The sequence below is a fragment of the Tinamus guttatus genome, unplaced genomic scaffold (genome assembly GCF_059628265.1).
Source record: "Tinamus guttatus ecotype Peru unplaced genomic scaffold, ASM5962826v1 Tinamus_guttatus_pri_ptg000713l, whole genome shotgun sequence".
In the NCBI taxonomy this organism is placed as follows: Eukaryota; Metazoa; Chordata; class Aves; order Tinamiformes; family Tinamidae; genus Tinamus; species Tinamus guttatus.
This window is the reverse complement of record NW_028289247.1, coordinates 525,302-553,047: the sequence shown is the minus strand read 5'-3', so window position 1 is coordinate 553,047 and position 27,746 is coordinate 525,302. Positions and strand designations below refer to the sequence as shown.

Below are 27,746 nucleotides of genomic sequence, written 5' to 3'. Positions count from 1 at the left end.
GCTGAACATTCTGGAGCGGGGGGGCGCCGCGCCGAGCCGAGCCGGGCCGGGCCAGGCCGAGTGGAGCGGAGCGGGGGGCGGCAGCGCCGGGCCCGCCTCCACGGCGAGGAGGCGGTGGCATCGGGGGGAGGAGAAGGAGGAGGAGTGGAGGGAGGAGGAGGGCGCCGCGGAGAGGCGGCCGCCGCTGCTGGGCAGAGCGGAGCCGCGCAGGGGCTGCGGCTGCACTCGGACGCCACATTCCCTCCTGGCGGGGCTGGCGGAGAGGATGAGCCAGAGCTGACCCCGCTGCTGCTGCTGCCGCTGCTGCTGCCGCCGCCGCCGGCGGGGCCGAGGGGCGGCTGCTCCCTCCTCCTCCCCCTCCTCCTCCTGCTGCCGCCGCTGCTGTGGGTGAACCTGCGCTGCCGGCTCTTCGCCGACACGGGGAGGGGGCTGGTTTGTTTGTGTGTTTGCTGAAGGAACAGAGAGAGAGAGGGGAAAGCGGGATCTTCCATCCGTTGAGGCACGGTTCACTATGGTCGTACTCGCATCCAGCACTGGAAGCCGGTTGGATTTCGTGCCTCAGCCCCGGGTGTTTTTCTTGCAAGCCTTCCTTTGGATTTTATGTGCGGCGGCGTGCAGAGCGGAGCAGTATTTCAATGTGGAGGTAAGCCCGGCCGTCCGCGCGTGCGAGCGGGTGCGCTCCCTTCCCTCTGCCCCCTCCCTCCCCTCCGCAATTCCCCGAAATAACGAGGAAATTACAGCGCGGCGCCCGGGTGGGCTGCTGGATGCGCCGCCCCGCGCTGCCCCCCGCGCCCCGGTGCTGCCGCCGCCCGGCCCTGCCTGGAGCGGGGATGAATGGAAGTGCTGGAGGCGCGGGGGAAACGGGGCTGGAGGCGCTGGCACGGCGCTTTGTGCCGAAGTGTCGGACAGAAAAGCAACAAAAAAGGGTTTTTTTTGTTCCTCCCTTCGTCCCCCCTGCGGTTTAACGGGAGTCGCTGCTAGAAATAGTGAAGCAAACGGCGTAAAGGTGCAACTGCAGCGCAAAAGTTAAGAGGGTGCAGAGGATCAGGAGAAGCAGAATTTGGGGCTACCTAGATAAGGCAACCCTAGGAATTTCCTGCTGCAATAGAAACCCAGTGAACGTGCATCTCAGTTACTGCTCGGTACACTCCCAGTTTTGCAGTTTGGGGCTTTACATAATGGCTTTCAAGGAGCGATGCTCTTTGATGGACTTTCCCTCTCCTGCATGTGTTCCTCACTCCCTTTTCTGTCCCTCTGTCACTCCATCCTTTCTACTGCAAGCCTTCTTCCTTCATCTGTTCCAGTGTGATTTCCTTTAGTCTGATACTGCCCAAGTCCTTAATCTTTCTTGTTGCATGTGTCTCTCCTGATTTACATTGGCTCTTTGAACTTCCCATTCATTTAATTCCTCTTTGCTGTTAGGTCTGTGTTTCCACACTTCCTTCTGCCCTGTCAGTCCCACTCCAAACTTTCTGCTGAACCGATGCACCGCCTGCACTGACTCTTGTATCTTCGCTTTCTTGCCTTCTCACAGCTCTTTCCCTGGTAGAAGTGAAGCCTTTTCCTGTCTCGCACTTAGGTGCACTTCTCTCCCCTCGTGGGAGCTCTTGTCCTCACTCGGGGTTGCTCCTTCTCGCTCCTTTCTATGGCAAGGCTACTCCCACAGACACTCCTCTGTCCCTAGGCTGTCTCCCCTTTCCTCTGAAGTTCCTCCCTGTGCTTCCTCTCGCTCTGCCTCATGCAAAATCTCTTCAAACATAAAGAAAATCACTTTTTTTTCCCCCTGTGTTCCCTCGATTCTGATGTTTCCCTTTCTACCAACGTTTCCCCTCGCCACATGGGATCCTGCCCCAGCGTAACACCAAACACCCCCAGCTTCTCTCCATGCTTCACATCTCTCCACAAAGTATGGTCTCTTCACTCCATCATGAAGATCTCCTCTCCTCACCATTATCCCTCATCCTTTCTTTTTCTCTGTCCTCCACACAGGAGACACTCTTGTTCATTCTTTTTTGCATGCACATCTCTCCCTTCCTGATTGAGCTCTTTGGGGCTGAAGACTTGAGTCTTCTGACATGTCCATGCAACATCTCACATACTGGAGTCTATTTTGTAATTGTGAGACTTCTGGAACAAAAATATCAAAGTAGAAAATTTCAGAGTGCATGCTGAAGTTTGTATCCTTCCTTCACTCATGTCCTCAACTGCCTTCTCTTATTGATGAGCAGAGGAAAGCAGTGTGCAAGAGAGGAAGTTGCTCGCTGCATCCTCTCCAGGCTTCACAGCCTGCCTGGCCCCCTGCAGGGTGTAGGGGAGAAATTCCAGAAACAGAACTTTCTCCTCCCACAGTAGTCTGCTTTGCTGGCATCTGGCTCTGCTGGAGAGACGGGCGGCAGATGGAGCTAGTGTGGGAGGAGAGAAGGATGGTTTAGTCAAGTGGAATAGGAACAGGAGGCCAGCTCCAGTCAGAAGGAGATTTTGCGAGGAAGGAAGGGAAACACTGTCATTTTTTGCCACCTCTTCCATATGGGCAACAGTACATTTTGAGGGCAAAAGGCAATGTCGGAAGCAAGAAACATTGGTTGGTAGAATGAAGCGGTGCCTATGTGATGAGGGTACGCGTAATTTTTTTTTTTTTCTTCTTGAATAAACCATCTCCCATTCTTCCTCCCTGCCATTTCAAAACAGTGTGTCACACACCAGCTCCCTCAGTTTCTTTTCATATCTAAGTCTCTGAGCCACAAATTGCTGGGAGTTAGAAGGCTGTTCCAGGGAAGTATTTCTGTATGCAAGAGGTGCCCTAATCTGGGACTCTTCCCTGCGATACTGTTTTTTGACCATTGCCAGTCTTGGGCTAGATAAATCTGAGGTTTGACCCAGAACAGCCATTCTCATGTTTACATTGCTTGGATGGCACTGAAAATTCATCTTGCTTTTGTTGGAAACAGAAAAGGCTGAAAAGCAGAGGAAATCTGAGGCAATGCACTTGGCAACAGTGTTTTTGAACTGTACTCACCGTTCTGTGTGTCAGCAAAAAGTGCTTTAGACAGTTGTACTTGATAGTAAATTGTGAAGATTTATGAGAAATTTCTTTCTTGTGACAACGGGAATAAATGGGCAAAGTGGGCTTCAGGAAAGATGCGAGGCACATTTACTTAAATGAAGTGCCACTGAACAAAGGCTTAGGAAGGTTAAAAAGCAGATTTTCTAATTCTTCTTTTCTCTCTGAATAGTGTGTGGATAATAATTGTAGAATGTTACAAATTTGAAAATCAGTTATTTGTTCTTGTAATTGTCTCATTTAATCCAAACTCCTGGGCAATGAACAGAAATTGTGTAACAGCATTGGCTTGTTTGTGTGTTTGTTTGTTTGAGTGCAGGTTTGTTAGGCTGTGAGCCAGAAACACAGTCTTGAGAGATATGTAGTTCAAAGATATTATAATAGCATGTTGTCTTTTCAAAGAAAACCGAAAAGCTTACAAGCTGTTATGAACACTACTATTCTTCTTTCTTTGTAATTTTATTGTCCTTCTGTAGAATGGTCTTTCTTTTGGCCAAAGATCTACATGGATGAAGTCTTAAACTTCCAATGAATTATGAATTCTGAAATATATTCATGCATGCAGTATTTCATGTAATGGACATAGCTGAGCAGGGTTCAGATCAGGTAGTACGGGGCTCCGGAGGCTCACGTTTACTGTTGGAGTCAGCGAGAGCCCAGTGATACAGCTGCATTAGAGAAGGTTGTAAACTGATAGTTTAGGTAGTCAGGATGAAGTTTGGTTCACATGTTCTTAGTTGTAGGAAGATTTTAGCATTAATTTTCAGTGTTTACCAGCTACCAGTGGTATTTTGTTGAACATTTTGCAACAATTTGAGACATCATGAGAAAAACTAAGCACTATTAGCATCCTATTCTCAGTGCTGAATTATTGGTAACTAACATCACTAAGTGATTGCACCAATAGAAGAATGTCTGTCAGGGTAGAGGTTTCCTACTATTGCCTACTGTTGGTGGAATAGGAACATATCAATGTCCACCACTGAAACAGTGATTGGAATAATTTTGCTTACTTTAATTATTTATTTATATTTATTTATATTTATTGTGTTATCACAAAAAAAGTCACCATTCTGTAAATAGGGGAAAAAAAAGGTCACTTGATAAGAATCCCTTAGTCAGAAGCCAAGGTCAGCAGAATATAGAATAAGCTTCATCTCAGATCTCTTAACACATATTTTTACTCATATGAGTAACTGTATCCAGCAGGGTGCCCGAGTAAAGACTGTTGAGCAGGGAAATGTTTGGAGGCTCATACTCAGTTTAACTGCATCCATGATGTGGGAAACACTAGAGACAACGGATGTTTCTTCATCTCTTTTAAAAACCAGATGGTTATTCTCTATTTTCCTTCTTCTAATGCTAAACATATAGTCTTGAATCCCTTGGGGAGATTTTAAAATGAATCTTGCTTTAGTGTGCACAATTCTTTAAAACAATAGTCTTTTCTCTCCTATTTTCAGATGTGTGACAGATAAATTGCATATTGTGGAACAAAATACAGCAGAATCAAAACTTCAGAGATAGACTGTCAGTTTTCTCCATGGTAATAAGTGGCTGAGACCCCCATTGTTTTCATTGGTAATAAACTTTACAATTAGCTGCCAGCTCCTGCTGAATAGTATTGTATAACCTTTTCTCCATAGTCTGGATTTTTCTAAGCTTAAAAATGTACAAGTTTAATTATTCAGCTTATAATTGTTAAAAAAAAAAAAGGAAAAAGTCTTTTATTATGACCTTTTACATATTTTTTAGCTATTAAACTTAGTTATTAAGTTTACAGGCACAGCACAATATTAATAACATATCAAAGTCCATGCTTGAAGATAAATATGGAGAATCAGTTAAGGTATTTGGTGTTTTGTGATTAAATATATATAGAGATATGTATAAAATTATGCCATGTGTCCTTAAAGGAATCTATAGGAATTTTTGTATTGTTTTTAGATGCAATCAATGTTCACTACTCTTAGCTATTTAAGTTTTGACTTTTGATCTTGGAGGAAGTACATCTACTGATCGAATTGCTTTATTTTGTTGGGGCAAGAAGTTCAAGTTAAAATTATGAGAAGGATGGAGAGGGGTTATTTGAATCAAGTGATGGAGGTGGCCAGTTGATGAAATATTTTTCAGTAAAAATCTCGATAGAGATAGAAAGTGGTATATTTTCTGCTTGGTTACTGAGGAAAGATAAATATGAAGAAAGTCTTCTGTGAGGCTTCTGATGAACAGATATATTTACATAAGAAGGAAACTGATCAGAAAGTTTTTGCTGGTAGGCAGCCAGACACTTTTTTTTTTTCTTCTTCTGATGCCTACTGTGTAATGAAATGACTTGCATTTGATATGAAGAAATATATCCTGTGACTATTTTGTAGCATATTGCATTCTTTGCTATAATTTAAGCCATATTTCATGTTTGCGAGAATTCCAATAGATCAATTTCCTACTGTGAAGTATGAGATAGTTTTGTTACTAATGTTGTAGGAAACCTTATGGATTCTCTTTCCTTTACGTTGTTTGAATGCAGATTGAGAGGATGGGAGGATGGTTTTTGCTTTTAAGAGTGCCCGATCTGCATAGTATGTTAGACTCTAATTGCAAGAGAGAATTGTTTGCAAGTGGAGTTAATCTTATTTTGTGATTGCAAATTTTTAACTATTTGGTGCTTAAGCACCACAGCTATTAGTGTTTCTCAAGTCTACTGAAGGAAAAACATAAAATGGTTGAGTAAAGAGATTTACTTAATCACCTTTGCTAGTGCAAGATAACCTACTAAGATATGTATCGCTTACACCAGATCTTGGCAAAATAAGTGTGCAATTTATTAGCCTCCTAAAAACCCTGATCAAACCCAAGCTCTTCTCCCTCATAGATAACCATTCCAGAGTGCGTATAGTATCTTCTTTAACTGGCTTGAGATTTATGCTGCTCTTTGTCAGTTTTATTTGAATCCATCTAAAAGGTCAGTGCTTGCTCTAGGCACCTCAGTTCTGCTTATGCACTTGTCAGGACTGAGTCGTAAGAGTTTATACAGGTACAACACCGTATTATATAGATTTTTAAAAACATTTTAAACTGCATCTAGTATTTGAAAGTTTATCTCATTCTTTTACTTTAGTATATGATTATTTTGTGGAGTTAAAAGCTGGAGGACCTTGCGTTCATGCTTTTTGAAGAATCTTAATGTAAGTTTTTCAGTGTCCCCATTTAAATTGCTTAATGCTCATTACTTCTCTGCTTAGCAGTGCAATTAACTGTCTAACCTGTGCACTCTTCTTAATCTACGCTGTTGAGTATAGTCTGAAGGGCAGGTTAATTCTGTTTAATTTGTTATCTGTGATATGTCAAATGATATATTTAGTTTCATTTTGTATGAGGAAGAGGAGGATTAGAGCTGCAAACACGATTTTACTTGGCACAGGAATGGATTTGAGAAATAATTATGATTAGAGGTTTATCTTTTAAAGGGAGGTCGGGCTATCTGGAACCTTTATTTATCGGTTGCCTGGCAACTCTTCATTCATGTCCCTGCTCATCATCATTCATTATAAGCATCTTTGCCGTACAGGAACAATCAAGTGGTAACAACTTCTGTGATGAATTGAAATAGACAGAAACTACAGAAATAGAAAAAAAAAATTCTGCGTTTTTATTTATGAGCTGAAACCGTTGATACAGTGTGTCTTATTAAGAGCTGGTTTACCCTAGCTAAGGAGTATCTACACTTTAGCAGTGATCATAACAGTCCTGACATACCTTTTGAAGTACAAGAATACGTAACTGACTTAGGTACTCATTGAGATGTTTTTGTCATTCTTAAAGGCTCCTTTTAATTTTGAGATCCAGGCTTCAAGGTGTGAGGAAGCCTCTTGTATCCCATTGATTTTAATGCTTAGCATTAGGTGGTATGATGTCAAGTGCTGAGGTTTGAACCCATAGTTCGGAAAGAGGTTTAAAAACCTAGGTTAAAAAATGTACATACAGATTATTCCTATTGCCTCAACAGGGATGTGCAGCTGAATCAATGAGTGACAATAATTCTGTAGAATATTCAAGTCACTTGATGCTTTCTCTCTGTAGAATAAAACAGTCTTTATTACACTGCATGAAAACATACTCAGAAGCATATGATTTGACAATTGTTTTCTGACTGTGGATGAAAAATATTTTGTTTATTATTTTAAAATTCTTTATGTATCATGATTGGCCCTTGTGTGAACCAGTAGTGTAGGATGGGCCAGTGCAGTCATGGATTGTTCCTAATGAAGACTCTGTGCTTCGGGTGGTGGAAAGATACAACTTCCTTAGAGCTGCTTCTTCAAAGGACATCTGTGGCTCCAGGGCCAGGGAGGAAGTGTGAATTTGTCTCTATTGCTGCCTCTTGGTCTGTAGATGACTTTGCCTTCCTGCAGTCCCCATATACCTGGTGCCCTCCACTGATCCTGGTTGGGTTCACTCACCAGTGCTCTTTGCTTTTTGGTGATAAAGGAGTTCCTGTAAGATTGATCTGTGTAGATTTTTGTCTGCTTTTCTCACTGATATAACCTACTTGACTGTGATACATGATTATGGTGTTAGGCTTTTTTACTTTTAACATTGTGAAACATTGACTGTTTCCAAAATTTCTGTATGTAATTTTAAAAGAAATGCTAACCTCAAAACTTTTTTTTTTCCTTATTTCTTTTTAATCTCTCATCTTGTAGAGAACAGCTATTTTGCTTCTCTGGTTCTGAACATTTTTTTGTGACATATGATCACATTTCCACTTACTAGTGTGAAATACAAGTATACGAGTTGGCAAGGGGAGAATCTTGCATTTTTTTATTATTATTATTGGTTGAAGGCCAGAGGCAACATTATCAGATTCTTAAAAACAAAATAGTAAGCGAACCAGAAAAAACAAACATCTCTTTCAGTAGGAAGGAACATGCTTTCATTAAGTATCAATGGATATTTTAATTAGTTCCTTCTTGGATATTATCCTGATTTAGAGGTGATGATCCTGTCATTTTTTAACCTTAGCATTTAGTTGTGCGACATTCTTCTAGCAAATGCTTTTCAGTCTCTGTCTTCTCACAGACACTGACAGGTTGTCTACATGCAGGGCTTTACGCTGCATAGAATGGTAATAATGTATTTAGTGGCAAGTAAAATAAGTGATCTGTCTTCTACCCAATAAAATCTCTTAATATTTTTAGTAGTAATAGTATTATATGGTTAAATCCACAGCATGATTTTGGTCTTGGCAAGCAAGACGTTTTGTGCAGGACTTCTTCAATGCATATCAAAAAAAGCAGGACTGTGTTCCATTTTTCAGTGTCTCATCAATTATGAAGCACTGGATCCTGATACTTACATAATTTCTTGTGCTTACATGGAATAGCCACTTTTGTGTCAGTGATATTTATCATCTCCCTAATTGTTTTAAGTATTGTATATATTAATTATATAGGAATAAATGAAAGTATATGATTGAGGCATTGTTCTGGGTGGGCTGGAGGTCTGTGTTGTGTGACCATCTCCATCAAGAGTCCTCATGCTTCCAAGGATGTGAACTGGAATAACTAAAGGTCATTTGCTGCCTTTTGCAAGGCATGGCAAGAACAACAGAAGTGATATAAAAAAGTTAAGAATGTGTCATCTTCTTCATTCTTTTGATTCAGGATACTTTAACTTTTTAATAAGAATATGGTTGTGGAATATTCTAAAATGGAAATACAAATTTATTTTGGTATTGAGTATACTTGGCAAGTATTACAGCAGAAAGGTGAAAATGTCTGTAATAACAGTCAAACCTGTTTTTTATTTCCCTCTTTTTTTCCTCTCTTGTTTTCAGATTAGTATCAAATAATCTTTTTGTTAGAAATAATTCTTTTTGATAGAAAATGTTGTCAGTATGGTTATATGAGGAATGTGATAAGATGCCTGAATGTATGCAATGTTTCCTTCTCTTTCAGAATGAAAGTGAGCAAGATTATATGCTTGCCTAAATATGAAAGCAAATAGTTTGCTCCAAAATGTAGTTATTAAAATGTAATGCTTATTTAAGTGAACAAGTATCTTAACAAATGTAATGCATTTTGATTCAAACTGAGTATGTTAAATAGTGCAAAATTAGACAGTTTTGTATATTTGGGAATTAATTATATATATGGGAATTGGGTCACAAGAATATTTAATATTGAATATTTGTGGGTTTTAATGAAATACAATAGAAAATTGGCCTTTCAGTGCTCCAGATATGAATGTTTGTATCTTTTAAACATAGACATGCATGCTGCTTATGTCTATATATACCTGGATGTGAAAAAAAAAGTTAGTAGTGGAGAAATGATGCACAGAAAGCAAGAGCTGATGCTGAAAGCACTATGCTGGCATAATAAATATGGTAGAGGTGGGAAATGAATCTTGTCCTTCAGGATTCCTGTACCTTGAGTTCACCTGATGATCTTTCCACTTTCCTCCTGCTTACTATTCTTTTTCCTTTCTTTTTCTCTTTCTTTTTTTCTCATTTCTTTTTTTTTGTTGTTTTGTTTTGTTTTGTTTTGTTTTGTTTTTTTTCCTTTCCCTTAGATTGTCTTCCTACAGATAGCTATCTGGAGCCAAGAAAAATCATCAATCAGAGCCAAGAAAAATCATCAATCATAGATAATATGATAGATAGATGGGACTTAGGTGGGACTTACTAAGTAATAGAGCCTATTTTTCCACTAGTGCAGCATTTACTACAGTACGTTTACTGGTGTTTTTTCAAACCAAAATTTAAAAGTCCACAGTGGTAGGACTTCAAAAATGTGACTTGAAAAAATGTGGTAAATATCCTGAAGGGAAAACTTCACTTAAAGAGTCATTTCCAGTAGTATTTTCCTCCTTTGGTTTGGCACTTTCTCTTTTAAAGTGATACCTGTTCTGTGGTCAAAGGTGACAGTAGCTGTATATGACCACAGATGTCATGTAGTGAATTTAATTCAATATATTTCTTTGAATGAAAGGAGGGGCAGAGGGACATGAAAATTCATTTAAATTTTTGTTCCATTTGGAATTTTTAGGGCTGGTGAGATGGAATAGCACTGGGTATACATGGGTGTATATAGATAGCGAACACTGTCTTGGGCTAGTTAGTTTATGATGATTTTCTATAAGCGTTATGCCTGTGGTATTTAAACGCTACTACCCAATGAGTAAAGCTGGGGTTAGTAGGAGTTTTATGGTTACCTAGATGGTACTACGCTCTATTAAATATGTATATATGTGTATTATTTTGGAGTTTCTCACATTATATTAGTAGTAGTAGCAAGAAATGCAGAAACTTAGATGTTCATGACACTGGTACATATGATCTGTTGTAATATCCATGCTTTGCAAATTATGTAAGTAACATTTGCCAGACGAGGATCTCAAGATGTTTTATGTGGGAAGAGTGAATTTGTTTGCTGATAAATATCCTGATGACCTTTATGCAGGTTTATTTGATGAATTATATTTCCCATCTAATGTGCAAACTGCAGGGTAGCTTTCTGGGTGAGATGAGGAATGGAATTAAGTTAGAGAGTACTGTGCTTAAGTTTAGGTGATCAAATGTGCTGTAGGTAGATGTTTTATTTATAATAATAGCAATGTCAGAGAGAGTGACGTATTAACATAAAATATATATTACTAACAATTTTAGAGAGAGTAATTCATCTGACCAACTATAGTAAATATAGCATAAATACGCAGAGTAAATACATAGCAAATATCTGTATCAGAGTGCCCTGAATTTTTTTATGGACTCTGAGGCACCTGCACAAGACTGGCAGAAATAACACGAGACCTCTGTCAAATCTAGATCTGTTTAAGTTGAAACTGTGTGCCTGTGCTTAGGGTGTGCCCTGAGTCTAAGTGCCTAGAGAGCACTAGACACTTATATTTGGGTAGCTGAATCCTGATCGAAATTTTACTTGGTTGTGGAAGGTGCTGAGACACCTACACCTGTGGGAAATAAGTTAACACACACATTGAGATGTCTTAATATGAAGTTGAATCCATTTCCTCTGCCATGATGAAATTCAGTAACACCTACCCTGGGACTTCATCTCTCTTAGAGTTCTCTCTGTGATCCGTCTTGCTTGCCCTCTATATAATGTTCCAGAAAAACATGGGCCTCCTGCAAGCCCAGTGATGTATCTGCCAGCCACCGGGTACCACAGGTCTGCTCAGATCATGCTGGACACCTTTATTTCTGAGCAAAGCTGAGCAGTGCATTTTCATAGTACAGTTGTTGCCCTGTCCCTGTAATGTCCTGCACGTTATTAAATACGTGTTTCCTCAGCACAGGGCACTAATATATTTTTTGGTTATTTGGATTTCTCATGATTAAAATCTTTAGCTAGGGATGGAAAGAATGCAGCATTTCTCCACTGACGTTAAGGTATAGTTGTAGAATGTATTTACTAACTTACAGGAAACATTTCTGGCATAATTTATAAGGATTTAACATTTCTGACTGTTATTTTGATCCCCTACCCTAAATGCTTTTAGAGGTTGCCTTTCTTTCCTTAAAAAATGAGCCTCTGAATGTCTACTTATTGCCCTTGACGGAAGACAAGAGATAGTTAAGCGTTTTTATAAAAAGTAATTAGAAGAAATTATTTGAAAAGAATAAGCTCACTAAACGTCTATTGTCTGATAGACAATTCTCAAGAAGATAAAAATGAAAATGACATTTTAATCATTTCTCTGGGCAAGAGCCATGAGTTCTCAAGAATAATTAGCTGTATGCTTTCAAGCAGTTTTATTATATAAAGTAAAATATGGATTAATTCAACAGAAATCTACGCTTCTGTGTTTAATATTAGAATTTGGTTCTTATCATAGTCTAGTGTAAAATTTCACTGGTACTGGCTTTACTACGTGTTTTAGGTCTTTAGGATTCTACCTAACCGGGTCAGAGTAAGAGATCGGCTGTTGGCCAGCTTATGTTTAGATACTCATTTACTTATAAATAAGTCAAAATTTGGAATAGGGTATTGATATACTACTATTTCAATGAATTTTTCACTATCTCGTAAAAATGGAGATAACAGATTGATCCCTTTGCATTTGGGAAAGAAGAGTAGTACATCTGCAATCTTTTCTCTTAGAAAAGCTTCCTTTGTCATATTTAGCTCTAGTCTATTGTTTTGTACTGACAGACTCATTTAGAGGAAAAAAACAGTATTTGAGTTCCTTTGTGAATAAGCCGATCATTTTTCTTCTGGCTGCCAGGAGAATTCACTTTTTGTCCTAGCCATCAGATAAAGACAGAGCCATTGTTCTTCACACATTAATTGCTTTGATGTCTTTTCCATCGAGGTATTAGAACCTGTGAGAGATGTTTAAGCAGCTGATGCCAACTCAAAACGTACCAAAAAGGTTGAACTTGTTTTTCTCATTCAAAATAAAATAAAAAATCAGTTATATCTGAAGATTTTTAAAATTTTCTTGAATATTTTGTTCATATAATTTTCAGCAACGGAGAAAATCATTCTTAATGCGAAACTAAGCATTGAAAATGTTAGAACAATGTATTTTGTGGTGTTTTGTAAAAATTATGAGTGACTGAAAGACAGGAGAGCTATAAGCATCATCAGTAGCTTTACTGATGTTCCAGCTCTAATACAATAGAGAAATTCATCATACCTATTAACTTCAGCATAGTAGCTAGGGGAAGACAGAATGTGATTTTTAAATTTAAATGTCCTTGCTTTGTCGGTATTAAGCTAAATTCTTTAGAGATAAATTAGCTACATATGTAGTTGAAAATAGTTTAATATGTTTGGTAAGTGCTTAATAAAATAACAACTGAGTTTTCTTGGTAACAAAGAAGTCACAGAGCTGTTGAAAAGAGTCAGCAGCCTTAAGATTGCTGTACAAAAGGAGGGTGCATATTGTTTTTTGTTCCATGGCTTCTTTTTTACATCTTGTATACTTCCTATGTTTCAGTGACAGCTGAGAGGCAGGAAGAAAGAGGAAACACATCCTCCTGTTGTTTTCTTTTACATATCCGCTATTTGTTTACTTATTTGATTATTTTCCTAGTGTTTGTCTAGTAGTATTGATTGGAAAAATTTGGTGAGATTCTAACTTCATGGAATTCGTGTGATTTTGCTGTTTACTTCATATTATCCAAGAATTTTACTATAAGCCTTTGAGAAGTCCTGAATTGCTAGGCATTTTAACTGAGTAAATGAAGAGTATATGTATATATATTGAAAAACTAAAGGTATGATTGGTGAATTCTGGTGTGGAAAGCTATATTCTTAATCTGTACATAAAGACAGAAGTGCTACTAGAAGAAATTGAGGTGAGAAATGGTGTTTAGGTAAACTGAGTCTTGGAATTAGAAGAAAGTTTAAAATCAATAGAGAAGTGGGGATCTGGAACTACTCTCCAGAAGGAATAGTAGAAGGGGAACAAAAAATCTAATTTCTAATCCTGAAACAGGATTTAACTTCTGCCAATGGTAGTAGAAGAGATTCCCTCCTTTTCCTGTCCCCTCATTCTAAGTGTGATGTTTTTTACTCAGTGAGACTAGTAGCTTTACGGGTACTTCCTGGCTCTAATGTTTTTTTCTTTTGTTAGTCTGCCTGCTTTAAGAATTCTGTAACTTGAGTAAGACCAAAACTGTCGACTATGTTGCTTCAGTTGACTTCTGGACTTCATTCTTTTTGTCACTTAAAATATTTGAGCACCACATGTGAAAGTCTCAATAATAAAAGTCTCAGATTCATTAACATTTAATTCAATGGTGCCAATCATGAGTAAGGTCTGTGGAATCAATCCAAGTGATTAGAAAATCATAAAAAGATTTTGAGAATATTTTTGGTCCTCTTTCTGTTTTTTTTTTTGAGATTTTGGGTTCATGTTTTCTAGATTTGTTTTCCCTCGAAATAACAAAGGTCTAGATTTCACAGTTAAAGAAGAGCCTGAATGCTGATACAATATTTTTATTATCCCCAGTAAGCTGAGTCTTCAAGAAGCATACCAAATATTTAAGATGAAATCTACCTAAAACTCTATCCACAGTACCCTCTTCATGTTCATTTTCAGGTTTGTTCAAAATTGTATTTGCTGCTATTGTTGTTACTCTTAAAACTTGCTGCTTTCAAAGGTCAAAGTACTTGTAACTACTGGCAAACATTCTATTCTCAAAGGGCTGTGGGATGACCATTATAATTGCACGATTTGTGCCACCCTGGCTACCCTGCTGGCCTTGGCCAGCACTATGTGCCTCCCTTGGTTCTGTGGCCTGCATTTGGTTCTGAGACTCAGCCACTGTTTGCAGCAGCAGCAGGCGCTGCTTCCAACCCCAAAGAATTATGTTTTCATTTTACAGGATCTCTGATATCTCTGCTTGGGGAAGGAAAGCACAGACTTAACTGGTTTTAAACTAAGTTTGTAATTTTTATAATCTAACTTGTTATTTTGTAGCATCACTTAGAGACAAGTGAAGTTCTAGTGAAGTGGGACTAGGGTCTTAGAGGTTCAAGACTGGGCCTCCAAAAGCAGTATATTAAGTGGGGATGTGGACTTTTAGCCACCAGGAGTCTAAGAAGTGCTGATGAGAATCAAAAAGTTTAATATTTAATATATAAAAAATATAGGTCTTCCCTCCTTCCCTGACAATAAAATGAATTTTATTTTATTGATTTTTTTTATCTTGATGGAATTTTATGAATTTTGAGAAAGCAGAACAAGGTAGCTGACTACCTAGGCAATATTTTAATGAAAAAAAAATCCTAGTGGTATATTTTCAGTGAATATTGATCTGGAGAGGGAGGCAGTTATCTACTTAACAATGTAAGTTGAAACTTTACAGTTCCCTTTCTGATTGATTTCATACATGAGTCAGGAATTGAACATTAGGGACTTTATGGCAATAGTGTGGGATTTTGCTTTTTGCAAGAATGTAGACAGAAGAAATTCAGCATTATTTTAACCATGTATGTCTATAATGGCAGGTATTCTAAATCAGCTGTTTTACTTCTTTCCTACTATTCAGCAAATATTGCATAGAGAGCACAGAGACAACAAGCAAAGAACCAGTCTCATGCAGGATGCACAGAGCGTGTTGTGGCTCTCTGCTCTGAAAAAACAGAGGGGGTGATGCCCTCCGGCGTCCCTCCTGCCTGTGTGCATCAGGTACCTGTGTTCAGATTCCCAGGTGTAGCCCCAGAGCCTCTCGGGAGACACGGGAGTGAATTTAACTCCTTCTATGCAGTGTGGACAGAAAGCCCTAAGCACATCAATTTGGAAGACAAAAACACTTGTTTGAAACAGCCTCAAATGATAGTAAAAGCTTTGTCTCATAGAAGATGAAGCAGGGTCTATGCAAATAGGTGTGTGTTGCGTTCCCTGTGAGCTTGAAGTCAAGCCAGATGGGTTTATGCTGAATGAACACAGTGCTGGAAGATCTTTGAAAGTGATCTGTGTTTGTGTATAATATATTAAAATAAGAAAGCTGTTTTTGCAGGTTTTCTGTAAAAGTGGCAATACAGTTAAAGTTGCTACACTACCAAACTAACTGAAACTGGTATCTTTTTAAAGTGCGTTCTTTATTTTGAGAAATTTCAAGCATAGACCGTAGACCAAATAAGTTTGGATAGATTTCCTATTATATAGAACATCTGTTCCTTCTGCCTCTCAGCTTCCTTGGTGCCCTGTATCAAACTCAGGACAAGTTAACTTGAACAAGGTCAGTTTAAAGTTAGTGTGTCATGTTTGGAACTATGTCTAAGTTAGTGAACTAGTCAATGTCAGAGAACATCTTCAGACACTGAACTCACCTGTCCACGCTGTTACCCTGTGCATTTAACAGTATGAGGGTGAACTGTTGTGCCAGTTGTATTCAGTGCTGGACAATGGTCTTGGGCACATTTGATTTAGGCATGAGCAAGAAAACATGAATATCAGGACTTTACCTAGTGTGTGTCTACAGTAGGTCATGCTGCTGAATTGGGTCAGGGCTCAGTCAGGTACATGATTGAATATTATCCGGAAGAGATGTCTTCAAAGGCCTGGAGTCATGTAGTTGCTGTTGGCTGTGTTGCTTCCATTCCAGTTTTGCCTGGCATGCTGTAACCTGGCCAGAAGTGCTTGAGAGCCCCTGTTCCTGGAGTGTCATTCTTTGTTGTCCTTTAACTCATGTAAATGTAAATTAGATTGAGAGTTGACATCTTGCTTGTTTGCTCTGCAATGTATCCTTAGAATCTCTGCTTTCTTGTGATCTTCTCAAGCATAAGTTTGGGGCTAAAAGAGTGCTGACTATTGAGTAGATGGATATGCTTTTTCCTGACATTGTCTCAGGAAGGTTAGAGGCAATGCAAGATGCCCAGCATCGTGCCCACGTTGACCGGAGTGGGAGAAGGCAACATCTGTGTCTGAAAGTGATGCTATATAATCAACTTAAACAGAAACATTAATATCTCTTGTGAGCATGACCTGTGCAACTGGCTGTCATGAAGTTCTTCCTTGCGCTTTGCGTGTTGCAGTACCAAGCTACAACTTCCATTAAGGTTGCACGTTGTGGATGGTTAAATGCTATGGTGTTGCCTCACAGTCAGGTCTATATATCTCCAGGCACAGTCTCACAATGGACAGAATATTGCTGGAAAATATGTTCCCTGAGATGCAATCTAAGGCTGTTGTCTCATTCTAGGAGTGGATACTTGCATGCTAGTGTTTGTCAGAGCTATGACTCAAGCAAAAAAGGCAACCAGTGCATGGTCCCCTATGCTGACAGTCCAGTAAGTCAAAAGAGCTTTCAAAGGCACAGTCACTGCTGGGTACTTCCTGGATTGTCAAGAGGAATGGCACTGAGAATTGATTGGAGCTGTGTTTCCGGGAACTCTGCTGAGACCATCAACTCGTGTTATGTCCTAGCAGCCCTCGATCCCAGGAGGAGCAATGAGTAGCATTGCTAGTCCTTTAGACTACATTTAGAATGCTACTTATATGGGGGAAAATTACCCTTCATCTGCTTTTTTTCCTTCGCATTTTAAAATGTTATGTAAACATAACATTGTAAAGCTCAACCTGTCATATATCAGAGAACTTGGGCCAGAGTTTTGGAAAGTTGGCTTTTGAGAGCTGTGTTTGGAGAAGCCAAACTGCACAATGCCCTACAAAAGAGAAAGCTCAGTGGTTTTTTGTTTGTTTGTTTTTTTGTTTGTTTTTTTTCCCTGTCATTGATATAATTAGCCTCCTCTGATACGCTGTGAAATACTATCTTCAGTATAAACAGTATAAATCAAATTGAATATTTTATACCTGTTGTACTTATGACAAATGTCTCTTCTTGCTGACACCCTGAATTTCCTTTCCTTAAGCCAGTTCCTAGTCTGTTTGAGAGTTTTTCTGATGTCTGACTTGGTAGGTGAAACTGCTGTGTGGTGCAGCATTAAATGATTTGGATTAAAGCTAATAAGATAATTGTGTCACACTTGTGTTACATATCGATAATACATGCAACAGATTTGCCACATGTAGGTTTTTCTTAGGAGCTTGAATTACTCTGACCTGTCTACGCATAGTTCAATTTCTTTTTTGTAAGGAAGGCCATAACGAACATTTTCAATTTCTGTCCTAAAAGTAAAATCAGAGTTACTGGATTGCAGTTCTTCAGAATCTGTCTTGTTCTTCATGTAAATATAGTTATTGCTGTATAATGTATGATCCTTCCTTTTTTAACTTTACTTTCTTTTAACTTCCTCTTTTAATGTAACTTTAACTTTTAACTTTTACTAAGTAGAATAAAAGCTATTGAAAGTACAGCAAGGTGAGCAACAAATTACATTCCTGTGGTGAATTTGTCATGATTGAAGTTAATGGGAGTTTTACACTGACCTCTGTATGGCTGTGCTTTCATGTGGAGTACTTCGCTTACAAAGCTTTCAGTTAAAGTGCCATGGAAATATGTCTGAAGCCTCTGTCACCAGTTAGGATGTTTCATGCTGCTTTTACTTTGTGTTCTCCACTCACGGGATTCGTTCTTTCTAATGCCAATGGTATTGCTTGAGCCTTGCAGACTATGGGATAACTGTAATTCTGGGGACTACTGCTTGAAGGATAAGCCTGTGAGTGATAAAAATGATTGATAATTTTCCCGAAGTGCTTCTTGTGTGTTTGGTAAGATAGCTTTAAATACTTTGGAGCTCTTTGTTTTATTCTATTTAGAAAATGAAAAAAAAAAATCAAATGAGGCAGTGTAGATATTTAAATTGGGAGACACTTCGGGAATTTTGTTCTCAGTCCTGTCAAAGAAGGCTTATTCTTGGTATTCTCTATTTTTTACTATAATATCTACTGCAAATTTAATGAATTTATTCTGTTATCTAGTGGTTATCACTACATTTCTCTTAATATGTAACTTTTTTTTGTAAATATTTGTTCATTGTAATATTCCTTTTGTCAATACAAGAAAAGGGGACAAACATCATAAAAAGATGAAGTATTTTACATGTATAGTGTTTGTTTTTTAATATTTATTTTAAATTGCACTGCACAAAAATAAAAGAAGCAGTATCTATTGACTATTGGGAAGGGTTTTACCTGTGGTTTTCGTGACTCGATGTTTGCTTATGGCTTGAAACCACTTTGGAGCCTCACAATAATTATTATACAATTACAATTTCTTATACATTAACATGTAGAAAAGCAGCATAAGAAAAAAAACGCACTTTTCATATACGTGAAATCAAGCATATACTCAAATGATGTACTAGATCATTGTACAAGCGCTTGTTGCATTGCAATTCTAAGTATTTGAATTACTAAGTATTCAAAATATCTTTCAAACAACATTCAAACCAGTTTGGAATGCTCCTTAGCACAGATAGGAACTCAGCCTAGACTTCCTAACTGGAGAAGAGGGAACAACCTTACTCTCGTCTGGAGAGAAGCCAGAAGCCGAGCCTTCCTTCCAGTCTCCTGATCAGCCTGTGAGTTGGACGCATTGATTTTTTTGTTTTCCTTTCCCTGCTCTTGTGATAGTGACCTAGTGATTCTTAAATATGTGCTTAGGTTGTTCACCTCATTTGTCCCTGTCTACGTAGTCTCTAGGGTATTTCCCCAAACTAGTGTGTGTAGGACCAGCAACGAACCAAATTTGTGCATCAATTTCTGCTATATCTTTCTTAGTGCAGAAGAGCAACAGGTCCCATCACAGCTTTGGTAATTTCAGTTTAGTCACATCTGGTCATCACTTTGAAAGTAATTGTTCCAGGTAAGAAGAAAAGGGGTGTGAGAGACATGCTATATTTAAAGCAAATAGATACTGATATTAGAACCCTGAAGGTCTCAGTATTTGCTTATTAACTCCTACAAATTTTTATTTGATACTTTATATATATACTCCTTTCTGTAATTCTGGGGGTTAAATTTTATTCCAGAACTGACAGGACATTAACTGATTAACAGTTCATTTAGTGCATTGCCTCCTGGCTGGCAGTTGTATTGTGATTACAGAAAAAAAAATAGCTTGAGAGTTTTTTCATTTATGTACAGAGACAGTAGAAACAATCCGATGCTTATATGGAAGTTGTGGCTTTGTAGGGCTTTCAAAATAAAAACAGTAAATAATCTGAGGAGAAGATAGAACAAGCTTATCCCTTAAATAAGGTATTTTATAGGCATTTTCAAACTAATCATAGAATCACAGAATCCTTAAGGTTGGAAGGGACCTTTAGAGATCATCTAGTCCAACCCCCTGCACACGCAGGGTCACCTAGAGCACATGGCACAGGGTGGCATCCAAGCAGATTTGGAAGATCTCCAGAGAAGGAGATTCCACAACCTCTCTGGGCAGCCTGTTCCAGTGCTCTGTCACCCTCACTGTTAAGGAATTTTTCCTTAACTTCCTGTGGAACTTTTGGTGCTTCGGTTTCTGGCCATTACTTCCAGTCCTGTTGGTGGCCACCACTGAAAAGAGGCTGGCTGCATTCTCTTCCGTCCCTTCCTTGAAGTATTTGTATACACTGCTCAGGTCCCCTCTCAGTCTTCTCTTCTCCAGGCTGAACAGGCCCAGCTCTCTCAGCCTCTCCTCATAGGGCAGATGTTCCAGGCCCCTGATCGTCCTTCCTGATGCTTCTGCCTTGTATGCCTGCTGGTAGAGATACGAGTTTGGTTCCCAAGAGCAGTCATATAGTGTTACACTGACCCCAAATTCCTCTTTCTAAAGACAGAAAATGGTATGTGTCTAGATCAAGAGTTACGTATCTTTAATGCTTTTAACTAGAGACCAATGGGAGGTCATTTACAAATTCATAAGTCTATTTTAAGGTATTTCCCTTTGCTAGTCAACCTGCTATTTTGCTGAGCAATTCAAACAGTGGAACCAAAACATCCACCCCCGTGATGCCCAGGGCCACAAGAAGAACTAGGGTGCTAAGATGAAGGGAAGTTGTGGCAGTCTGGGGGAGTTCTACGGCTTTCTTTCATAGTTGCCTAGCAGCTAGCGATAATTGCATTTTATTATTTCTATATAAATGTGCCCGTGTTCAAAATGGTTGTCAAACACTGGCAAACAAATTCCCACAGTGATAATAATGCTATGTAATGGCATTATCTATATATCATCTCTAGACATATTCACTTTGTTTAAACATCTTTTTCACTAAAAGGCCACCATATCTAGAAATTCCTATGGAACATGCCATAGATAGTGTTCTGATGGTAAGGTGATTGAGGAAAGGTGCATCCAGAAATTCTTGCTTCCCCATATCAGTTCAGGTGTAAGTGAAATACTTGATCATTTGATCTATGTGGACAAAGGCACAGAACCTCAGAGAAAAGGAAAATCATTGAAAATAGCCTTCCTCCAGTAATGCTGTCTTCTCAAAGTAGAGGACAAGATCTTGCATGTTCTTTCCTATTTTTTCTCTCTCTTTCTCTTTTGCCTAAGAACATACCAATGAGAGAGAAAATTGCTTTGGGCCAATATGAAATTCTGTGCAACACATGGATTTTAAGGCTATGTGCTTTCTTTTGCTACGTTTTTCTGTGACTATTAAAAAGACCTAAAGCTGTAAATGACATTTATGCCCAGAAGTCATTAAAATGAACAGAAGATAGAAAAATGCAGGTCAGTAGCTGAAATACAAGTCCAAAAACCCCTTCTCCAGTGTTTTCTATCTATCTCCTATGTAACCAGGATGCCAAAGGCTAAACTTTATTACGAAGTGTGATTTTTTTTTCCTCCTTCTTACTTTCCTTCATTCCCATCACATATGTCCACTGCAGCCAATGTTTTTTTTTTTCTGTAACGTTTCTAGAAAGTTTTCGTGCTAATTTTCTTTGCATTTTTTCCCATTCCCTGCGTTCTTATTGAAAAGTATATCAAAAAAATCATGTATTTTCTTTGTGTATTTTAAAGAGAAAGCAAATTGGGTGATATATTTCCTTTTATTTTCTCTCTCTTTTTTAAACAAATAACAGCATAAAGGTAAAGAAGATTTAGTTACACTGATAGTTAGAAGGATTTGCAGAAGTATAAGGGCAATATTCCTAAACAATCTAAGAGAGATGAATAGCAACTTTTTCCAAGCTAAGGTCTAATCAGAAGTAACTCTCTTCTGGTCCACATAAAATCAGCATGAGCATCAGAATCATTTACCACATTTCTTCAGCTGTCCGCCACTTGCTGATATTTGTGTTACTGTATCTTGATTTTTTTAACATTGATAATGAGGTCTTCAGATCCATGATATTCAATCTGTTCTGCGTGTAGCCTTGGAGGGAGACCAGATCTGTCAAATCCAATGGAAAATAAGTGTTACGGCCAGCTGGCTTAGAACGCTGCAGTTAGGTCATCTAGGATGAAAGCTCCACCCGGAGGTCTTCCATCCTCCTGAAATGGAATTTGTATTTCCAGCAATTGATCATTCTCTCCCTACCTGAAGAGCAAGGTTTTAACATTTGTGTTTGTGAGGATGAGGGGGGTGAATGAAGAGTATCCTAATTGAACAAAGGAATTCTATTAGCTCTGTTCATTCGTTTGCCTTGTCATTTCTTTTTTAATCTAGAATGTTTCAGAGCATCAAGAGAGATTATTTATTCATTTGTTTGTTTTTGGTGTGTGATCTGGTAGTCCCTTTCTAGACAAACGAACGTTTGTTCTTTGTGTGATGAAACAGGAAAAAGATTTACATGCCTTCTATTTAGGAATTATGTGACAGTGATGGCATCATTCATGTATTAAAACAGAGATTCCTGCCAAAATGTCATTCAAAAAAATTCAAAAACATACAAAAGTGTTTTTCAACTCAGCTACTTTGTTCTAATTTCACAGGAGCAACAAAAGAAATGCATTGCTATCATTGCTTTTGGTGGGTTGATTAGGATTAAATGAGCTCTGGTAGTTCTGAGACCAAAGGTTGCCTGACTTGTGTGTCCTCAGAAGTTTCAGGAGGTGCACTGATCTCCAGTTCCGCAGCCTTACCTCTGGAAAAATGTATCTCAAAATCCCTACTGTTCACATACATGCCATGGCCAATGGGCCCAAAGTAACAAAATACTGTAGAATTTAGGTTTTGGGAGTTTCTGTATTGGAGGTATGTGATATAATTATCATGCAGCTTTTAGTCCAAATAGGAATCTGGGAGGGGAAGTGGTTAGACAGGAATATTACTAGAGAGAATTCAGCCTATGCAGAGAGCAAGATTTGAAAGCAGAGTCAAAAAACATTACGAGGTAAATCATAGAATCATTACGGTTGGAAGAAGATCCTCGAGATCCTCCTTCAAGATCCTCAAGTCCCTACTGCATTCAGGGTCCTGTAGCACTGACAGGAGTCTGTGCTGGAGGCAGTGGGAGGCCAAAGACCTTCTGGGGCAAGTAGTCGGAGGAGATGCTCCTCTTCTGGTTTCAGGGTTACTGCATAGCGGTTGTGTGGGTTATTGACTTAGGTGCTTGTGGCCTCATGCCACAAATATTATCATTTTCAGATACAGAGTCCACTGCATAAGTGTAAAGGTTATATACATAATACTATGTTGTATTGCTGTGATGTCATATTCTGCAAAATCACCTTTCCCAATAAATGCATAAACTTCAAGATGTGTGAATATGGGGAGAGAATAGTCTTATAAAGATTTTGAAATTAATGGGCGTAGGAGTGAGGAAAAAACGAAGCACATTATTTGAGGAGATTGTGTAGTGTAGTTGATGTAAGTACTTACTTTATAGTAAAAACATAAGCTGGCTCTCACACTTTATTGGATGTTTAAAAACCTTGCTTAGAATGCTAAGACAATCTACCATAAATATTTCTGAAATTTCAGAAAATGTTTTCATTTGGTCATTGGTAAAATATACAAAAATACCATTCACTGAGAAACAACACTTCAAGAAATAAGACTGAAAAGTCTTTTGTTCTCTTTGTAATGTTGAACATTTCTGAATACTATTTTTTGTTTGGGAGAGAAAATATCTTGGCTTTTTTAAAGAAAGAATAATGACAGAACTGTGAAAATCAGTATTTACAGAATGTATATATATTAAAGTAACCAAAATCTAAATAATAATTTGTATTTCTGTGTTAAGATTTCATTTTAGGCCTACAGTTATATTTTGTCACCAGAAAAAAAATAATATAAAGAACATGTATATTTAATAAGTTGCCCTCTGCAGTGTATAAGATATGCTTGTAATGTTTTTGTTTGAAGAATAACAAAAAAAAGCTTTTAATTTTTTTTCTACTTCGCTAAAATAGTAACTGTATCAGTACAAATAGGAATTGTGTAATGAGTCATTTGTCATTTAAGACTTCGCATACAGTTACAGCAGTTGCTTTTATATCCTATTTTCCTTCTTTTTTTTTGTTTTTATTACACCTATTGCTCTCTGCTAGAAGGAACAGGCTGCTCAGCTGCTGCCGTTTTTCATGCGCTTCATTTCGGCGAGGAAGGGGAAGAATGTGGAGCTGCCTGTAGGTCTCCATGGCGACCTTGGTCTTGGCCTGATGCCTGCAGTCTGGCCTGCTCACAAAACACCCTGCCCTGATGAATTATTTAGCTCTGCTGAAGAAAAAAGTGCAGCAACAGGCTCCTAGGGAGTAAGCAAGGAGAGCAGTAAGGTGACATCAGTCTGCTTAGACTGTTGTGCTTCAGGCTTCTCACCAGCTAGCAGAGTGATCAGGTTGCTCTTGCTTTTCTTAAGATTTGGCTATTAATCTCCATCCATGCTGTGAATAGAAAACGATAGAATAATAATTCTGTGATTTGATAGTCTTTTGTTTTGTTTTGGTAATCATTTAATTATCTTAGAACCATTTTGCTCTTTATTCTTGTTTTTTTTTTCCCCTCAATTTTTTAACAACATATTTTTGTAGATGGGAATTACAACATTTTGAAGTATCAAATGGTGAGGCCCAGAAATAATTATACCACAAAACTGCTATGTGTTTCTGTGTATTTAAATGACTGTAACAGATTATTAAAGAGCATTTGATAGGTGTGAGTGTTTCTGTCAAAGTTAATGACTTGTATTCTGTTTATGCAGTGTTACTGCTTTTGGATTACCTGTATCTAATCCAAACATGTAATTTTGGGGTTTGAGACGTATTTGCAGGGGGAGAGTTTAATTAGAATAGATGGAAGGTATTGTTATTTCTAGCAGCATAGTCTACTGTAAGTATAGAGAAAATTGGGGATATTGAGAGGAAAATATAATGTATCAAGTGTATACACTTTGGTTTGACATCTGGGGTTTTTGAGACACATTTTTTCATTTTAACAAATTAACTCTGCGAAGGATTATAGTGTTACATTCTTATGTAAGAGGACAGAGGTTCTTCTGCAAGACTCACTTTTTAAAGGGGCAAAGATTATTTTATACTATCACAGAACAAATCGCTCTGCATTTTGAAAAAATTAAATGGTCCATGCAGTTATTTCTCTATGTTTGCCACATATTACATGTTTTGAGCAATGCAGTAGCTCAATTTATGAATACAACCGTGCCCAACGGTGCTGAGTGAGGATTATAAGGAATTTAGAACTAAGCAGATGAAATGCTGCCTGTCAGGAGCACGCAGGGGAGTGGTCTGGCTAACATTCAATCCATTCCTCTTTCCAGCTTCAGCCTGAATGAGAAGCTTCCTCTTCACTGCCCTGTTACCTTGTAGGTCCCTGGCAGGACTCAGAATGAAGGGACTGAGATTCCTCTGCTCCCTCCCCCACCATTTTTTGGTCTGTTTGACCTTTTTTTTTTTCTTTTTTTTTTTTGCTATAACTAACATTAAATAGAAATCTTATCTAGCTAAGGTTGCTAGAACTGAAAAGCTACATGCTAGTCAATCAGCGCTGTGAAATGAATAAATCAGTCTAATAACCTCATTTTTTCCTTGGGAGTCACATTTCTTGAAAATAAAACATGGAACAGTTTGCTAAAGGGAACATTTAAACTTCTCTACATTTCAAGAAAATCGCGTTTGTCTCCCGAATATAGCTAACATCTTTGCATCTGCCAGCTGCAAATAAAGATGAATTCGTAAATACAGAGCTCAGTTAGACAAGTTCAAGAATTTGAAGACCTAACAAAGTCACCGTGAAGGTACCGTTCGCTTTTTAGAAAGACAATTAATGATCTAAAGAAAGCAGTTGTAATTACACACTACAATGCAGAAACATTAATAGCTTCTGCAGAAAAAGAAATACAAATCTCAGGCCGCAGGGAATTGAAAACTCTGTATTTTTTGTCCATAACCAACAGGTACTATTGCTTGTTTTTAAGGTGAATTTTTTTTCATTCCTGCTTAGTTTTTTAGCTTTGTTTTTTTCTTAATTTATAGGACTCTCTCTGTTTTTCTTGGGAGAACTGATTAGGAATCAGGAAGTGGCACTCTACTAATCTGAAGATTACTTATCTCTTAGATTATAATACTTTTGAACAGGAACATGGTCTGGGTTTCAATACTGGGATTCTTACTGAATACTTTTAATAAAACTCCTATTTGAGTAGCATCTCCATGTGCATTTTTGGCCTATTGAAATCCTTCAGTTTGCCATAGACTAATGGAGAATGGTTTCAGTGGCCGTGTCTGGCTGTACCAACACCTGGAATTGTGTCTATTACTACACCGACTTTATTGCTTCATGTCTCAACTATGTTTAACAGTCAGTTGTGCAACCTCTAATGAGTGCATTTAAAAACTGATTTTAGTATTAGTTAAAAAAGGATTTGTAGATAGTGTGGCTGTATAATTTAGCATGAGATTATAGTATTTATGCTTTTTTTTTCTAATCTTTTCTTTTGTTATTTAAAACCAGAATGTGCTGTACAAGGATGAAGGGTATTTTAAAGAAACATTGATGCTGGGACATCTTTAGTTTGCAGCTGTGTTTAATGGAGAGTCCCTTTAAGAAGAGACTTTAGACTACCATAGGAAGTACATGTGTGCTTCTTAAAGGGGAAAGCTTATATATTTTTGAAAATTGCATGATAATGGCAAGCAAAATTTGCAAACAGCTAAAATCCTATTATCCAGTTTAGTGTATTTGTTTGCTTTTCTTCAGTTTTCTGCAACTGAAAATATTTTGGTAAGTTTGCTTCAATTTTATACAGTTTTACTTTCAGAAAAGAAAGTTGCTCTTCAAGTGAAAGGAGCAAGTTTTGTGCAGCATTTCTACACCTGTCACACCACATAAAAGGGAAGAGACTTTTGCCCCGAGTTGTTCTGCAAAATTCATTCCTATGTTCCTGGTTTTAAGAGGGATTGAGAGAATATATCCTAATTAACATTTAATAAATGGTATGATCTCATAGCTTTGCTGAAAGTAGAAGACTATAATCCATAATTTAAAACTGTGAAATGCTCTATCTTTAGGCAATTAAAACCAACATTATTTAAGAAATACAGTGTATATTAGTTAAACTCACTTTTTGAAAAAATAAAAAAGTACAATTGGGATATGTGAGAAAAAGTTGTTTTTGTAGATCATGACTCCAAAATGACACTTCAGCTCTTGCTTGTTAGTGCAGTGAATTGAATCTCCTTTAGAGACTGGTTACCTCAATGCCCTTCTGGAATTTTCCATCAGATAGAGTAGAATATTTGCATAAATAAAAGAAAAGAAGCATAGGATGACTCTCCTAACACATTTAAACTTACACAGAGACTGCAGAGTTATTCCCAGAGGAAGATGAACACTCAAGTCAAAAGTTGTTGTCTGGAATATATTTAGTGATTGGCACAGCTTTGACATGAGCTGAAAGAAGAGTTGTAAACAAAAGTTAGCGAAGATGCTGCACTGCTGGACAGTTCCCTGCCGCGCTGGCGCGGTCTGCAGGAGTGCCCGTTATTTTTTGGGACTGTTCCAGAAATTGCTGCTGGTAAAAGTACTAGCTGTACACCGCATACAAACATTACCTCTAAATTAACCTACATCACTCAGTTTGTCACTGCTAAATTAGAACTGCACAGGTTCACACTGACTTCAAACGTTTAGAATTCAAGAATAAATTTACAAAAAATTGGTCAAAGTTGATATGAACTATAAAGAATGAAAAGAATGAAAAATACTGAAAGAACATTACACAGCGCTCTCAGAATTTCAGATTACAGAGACAGTGTAAAACAAAACATGTCACAGATTCATTTAATGCTAATGAGTGACACGACTTCTCTGCTCTATAGGGGAGGCAGAGCAAAATGGCAGGACGTCAG

At 38.1% G+C, this 27,746-nt stretch overlaps 1 protein-coding gene across 1 annotated transcript in view; it reads left to right on the top strand.

The window, feature by feature from the left end:
- The first annotated feature begins 468 nt into the window (after positions 1–468).
- MMP16 (matrix metallopeptidase 16) overlaps positions 469–27,746 on the top strand; it is a 158,706-nt gene continuing 131,428 nt past the window's right edge. The window contains exon 1 of the mRNA XM_088537014.1: positions 469–643. Coding sequence (XP_088393140.1) covers positions 512–643 — 132 coding nt within the window. The 5' untranslated portion in view covers positions 469–511. The remainder of the gene's footprint in view (positions 644–27,746) is intronic.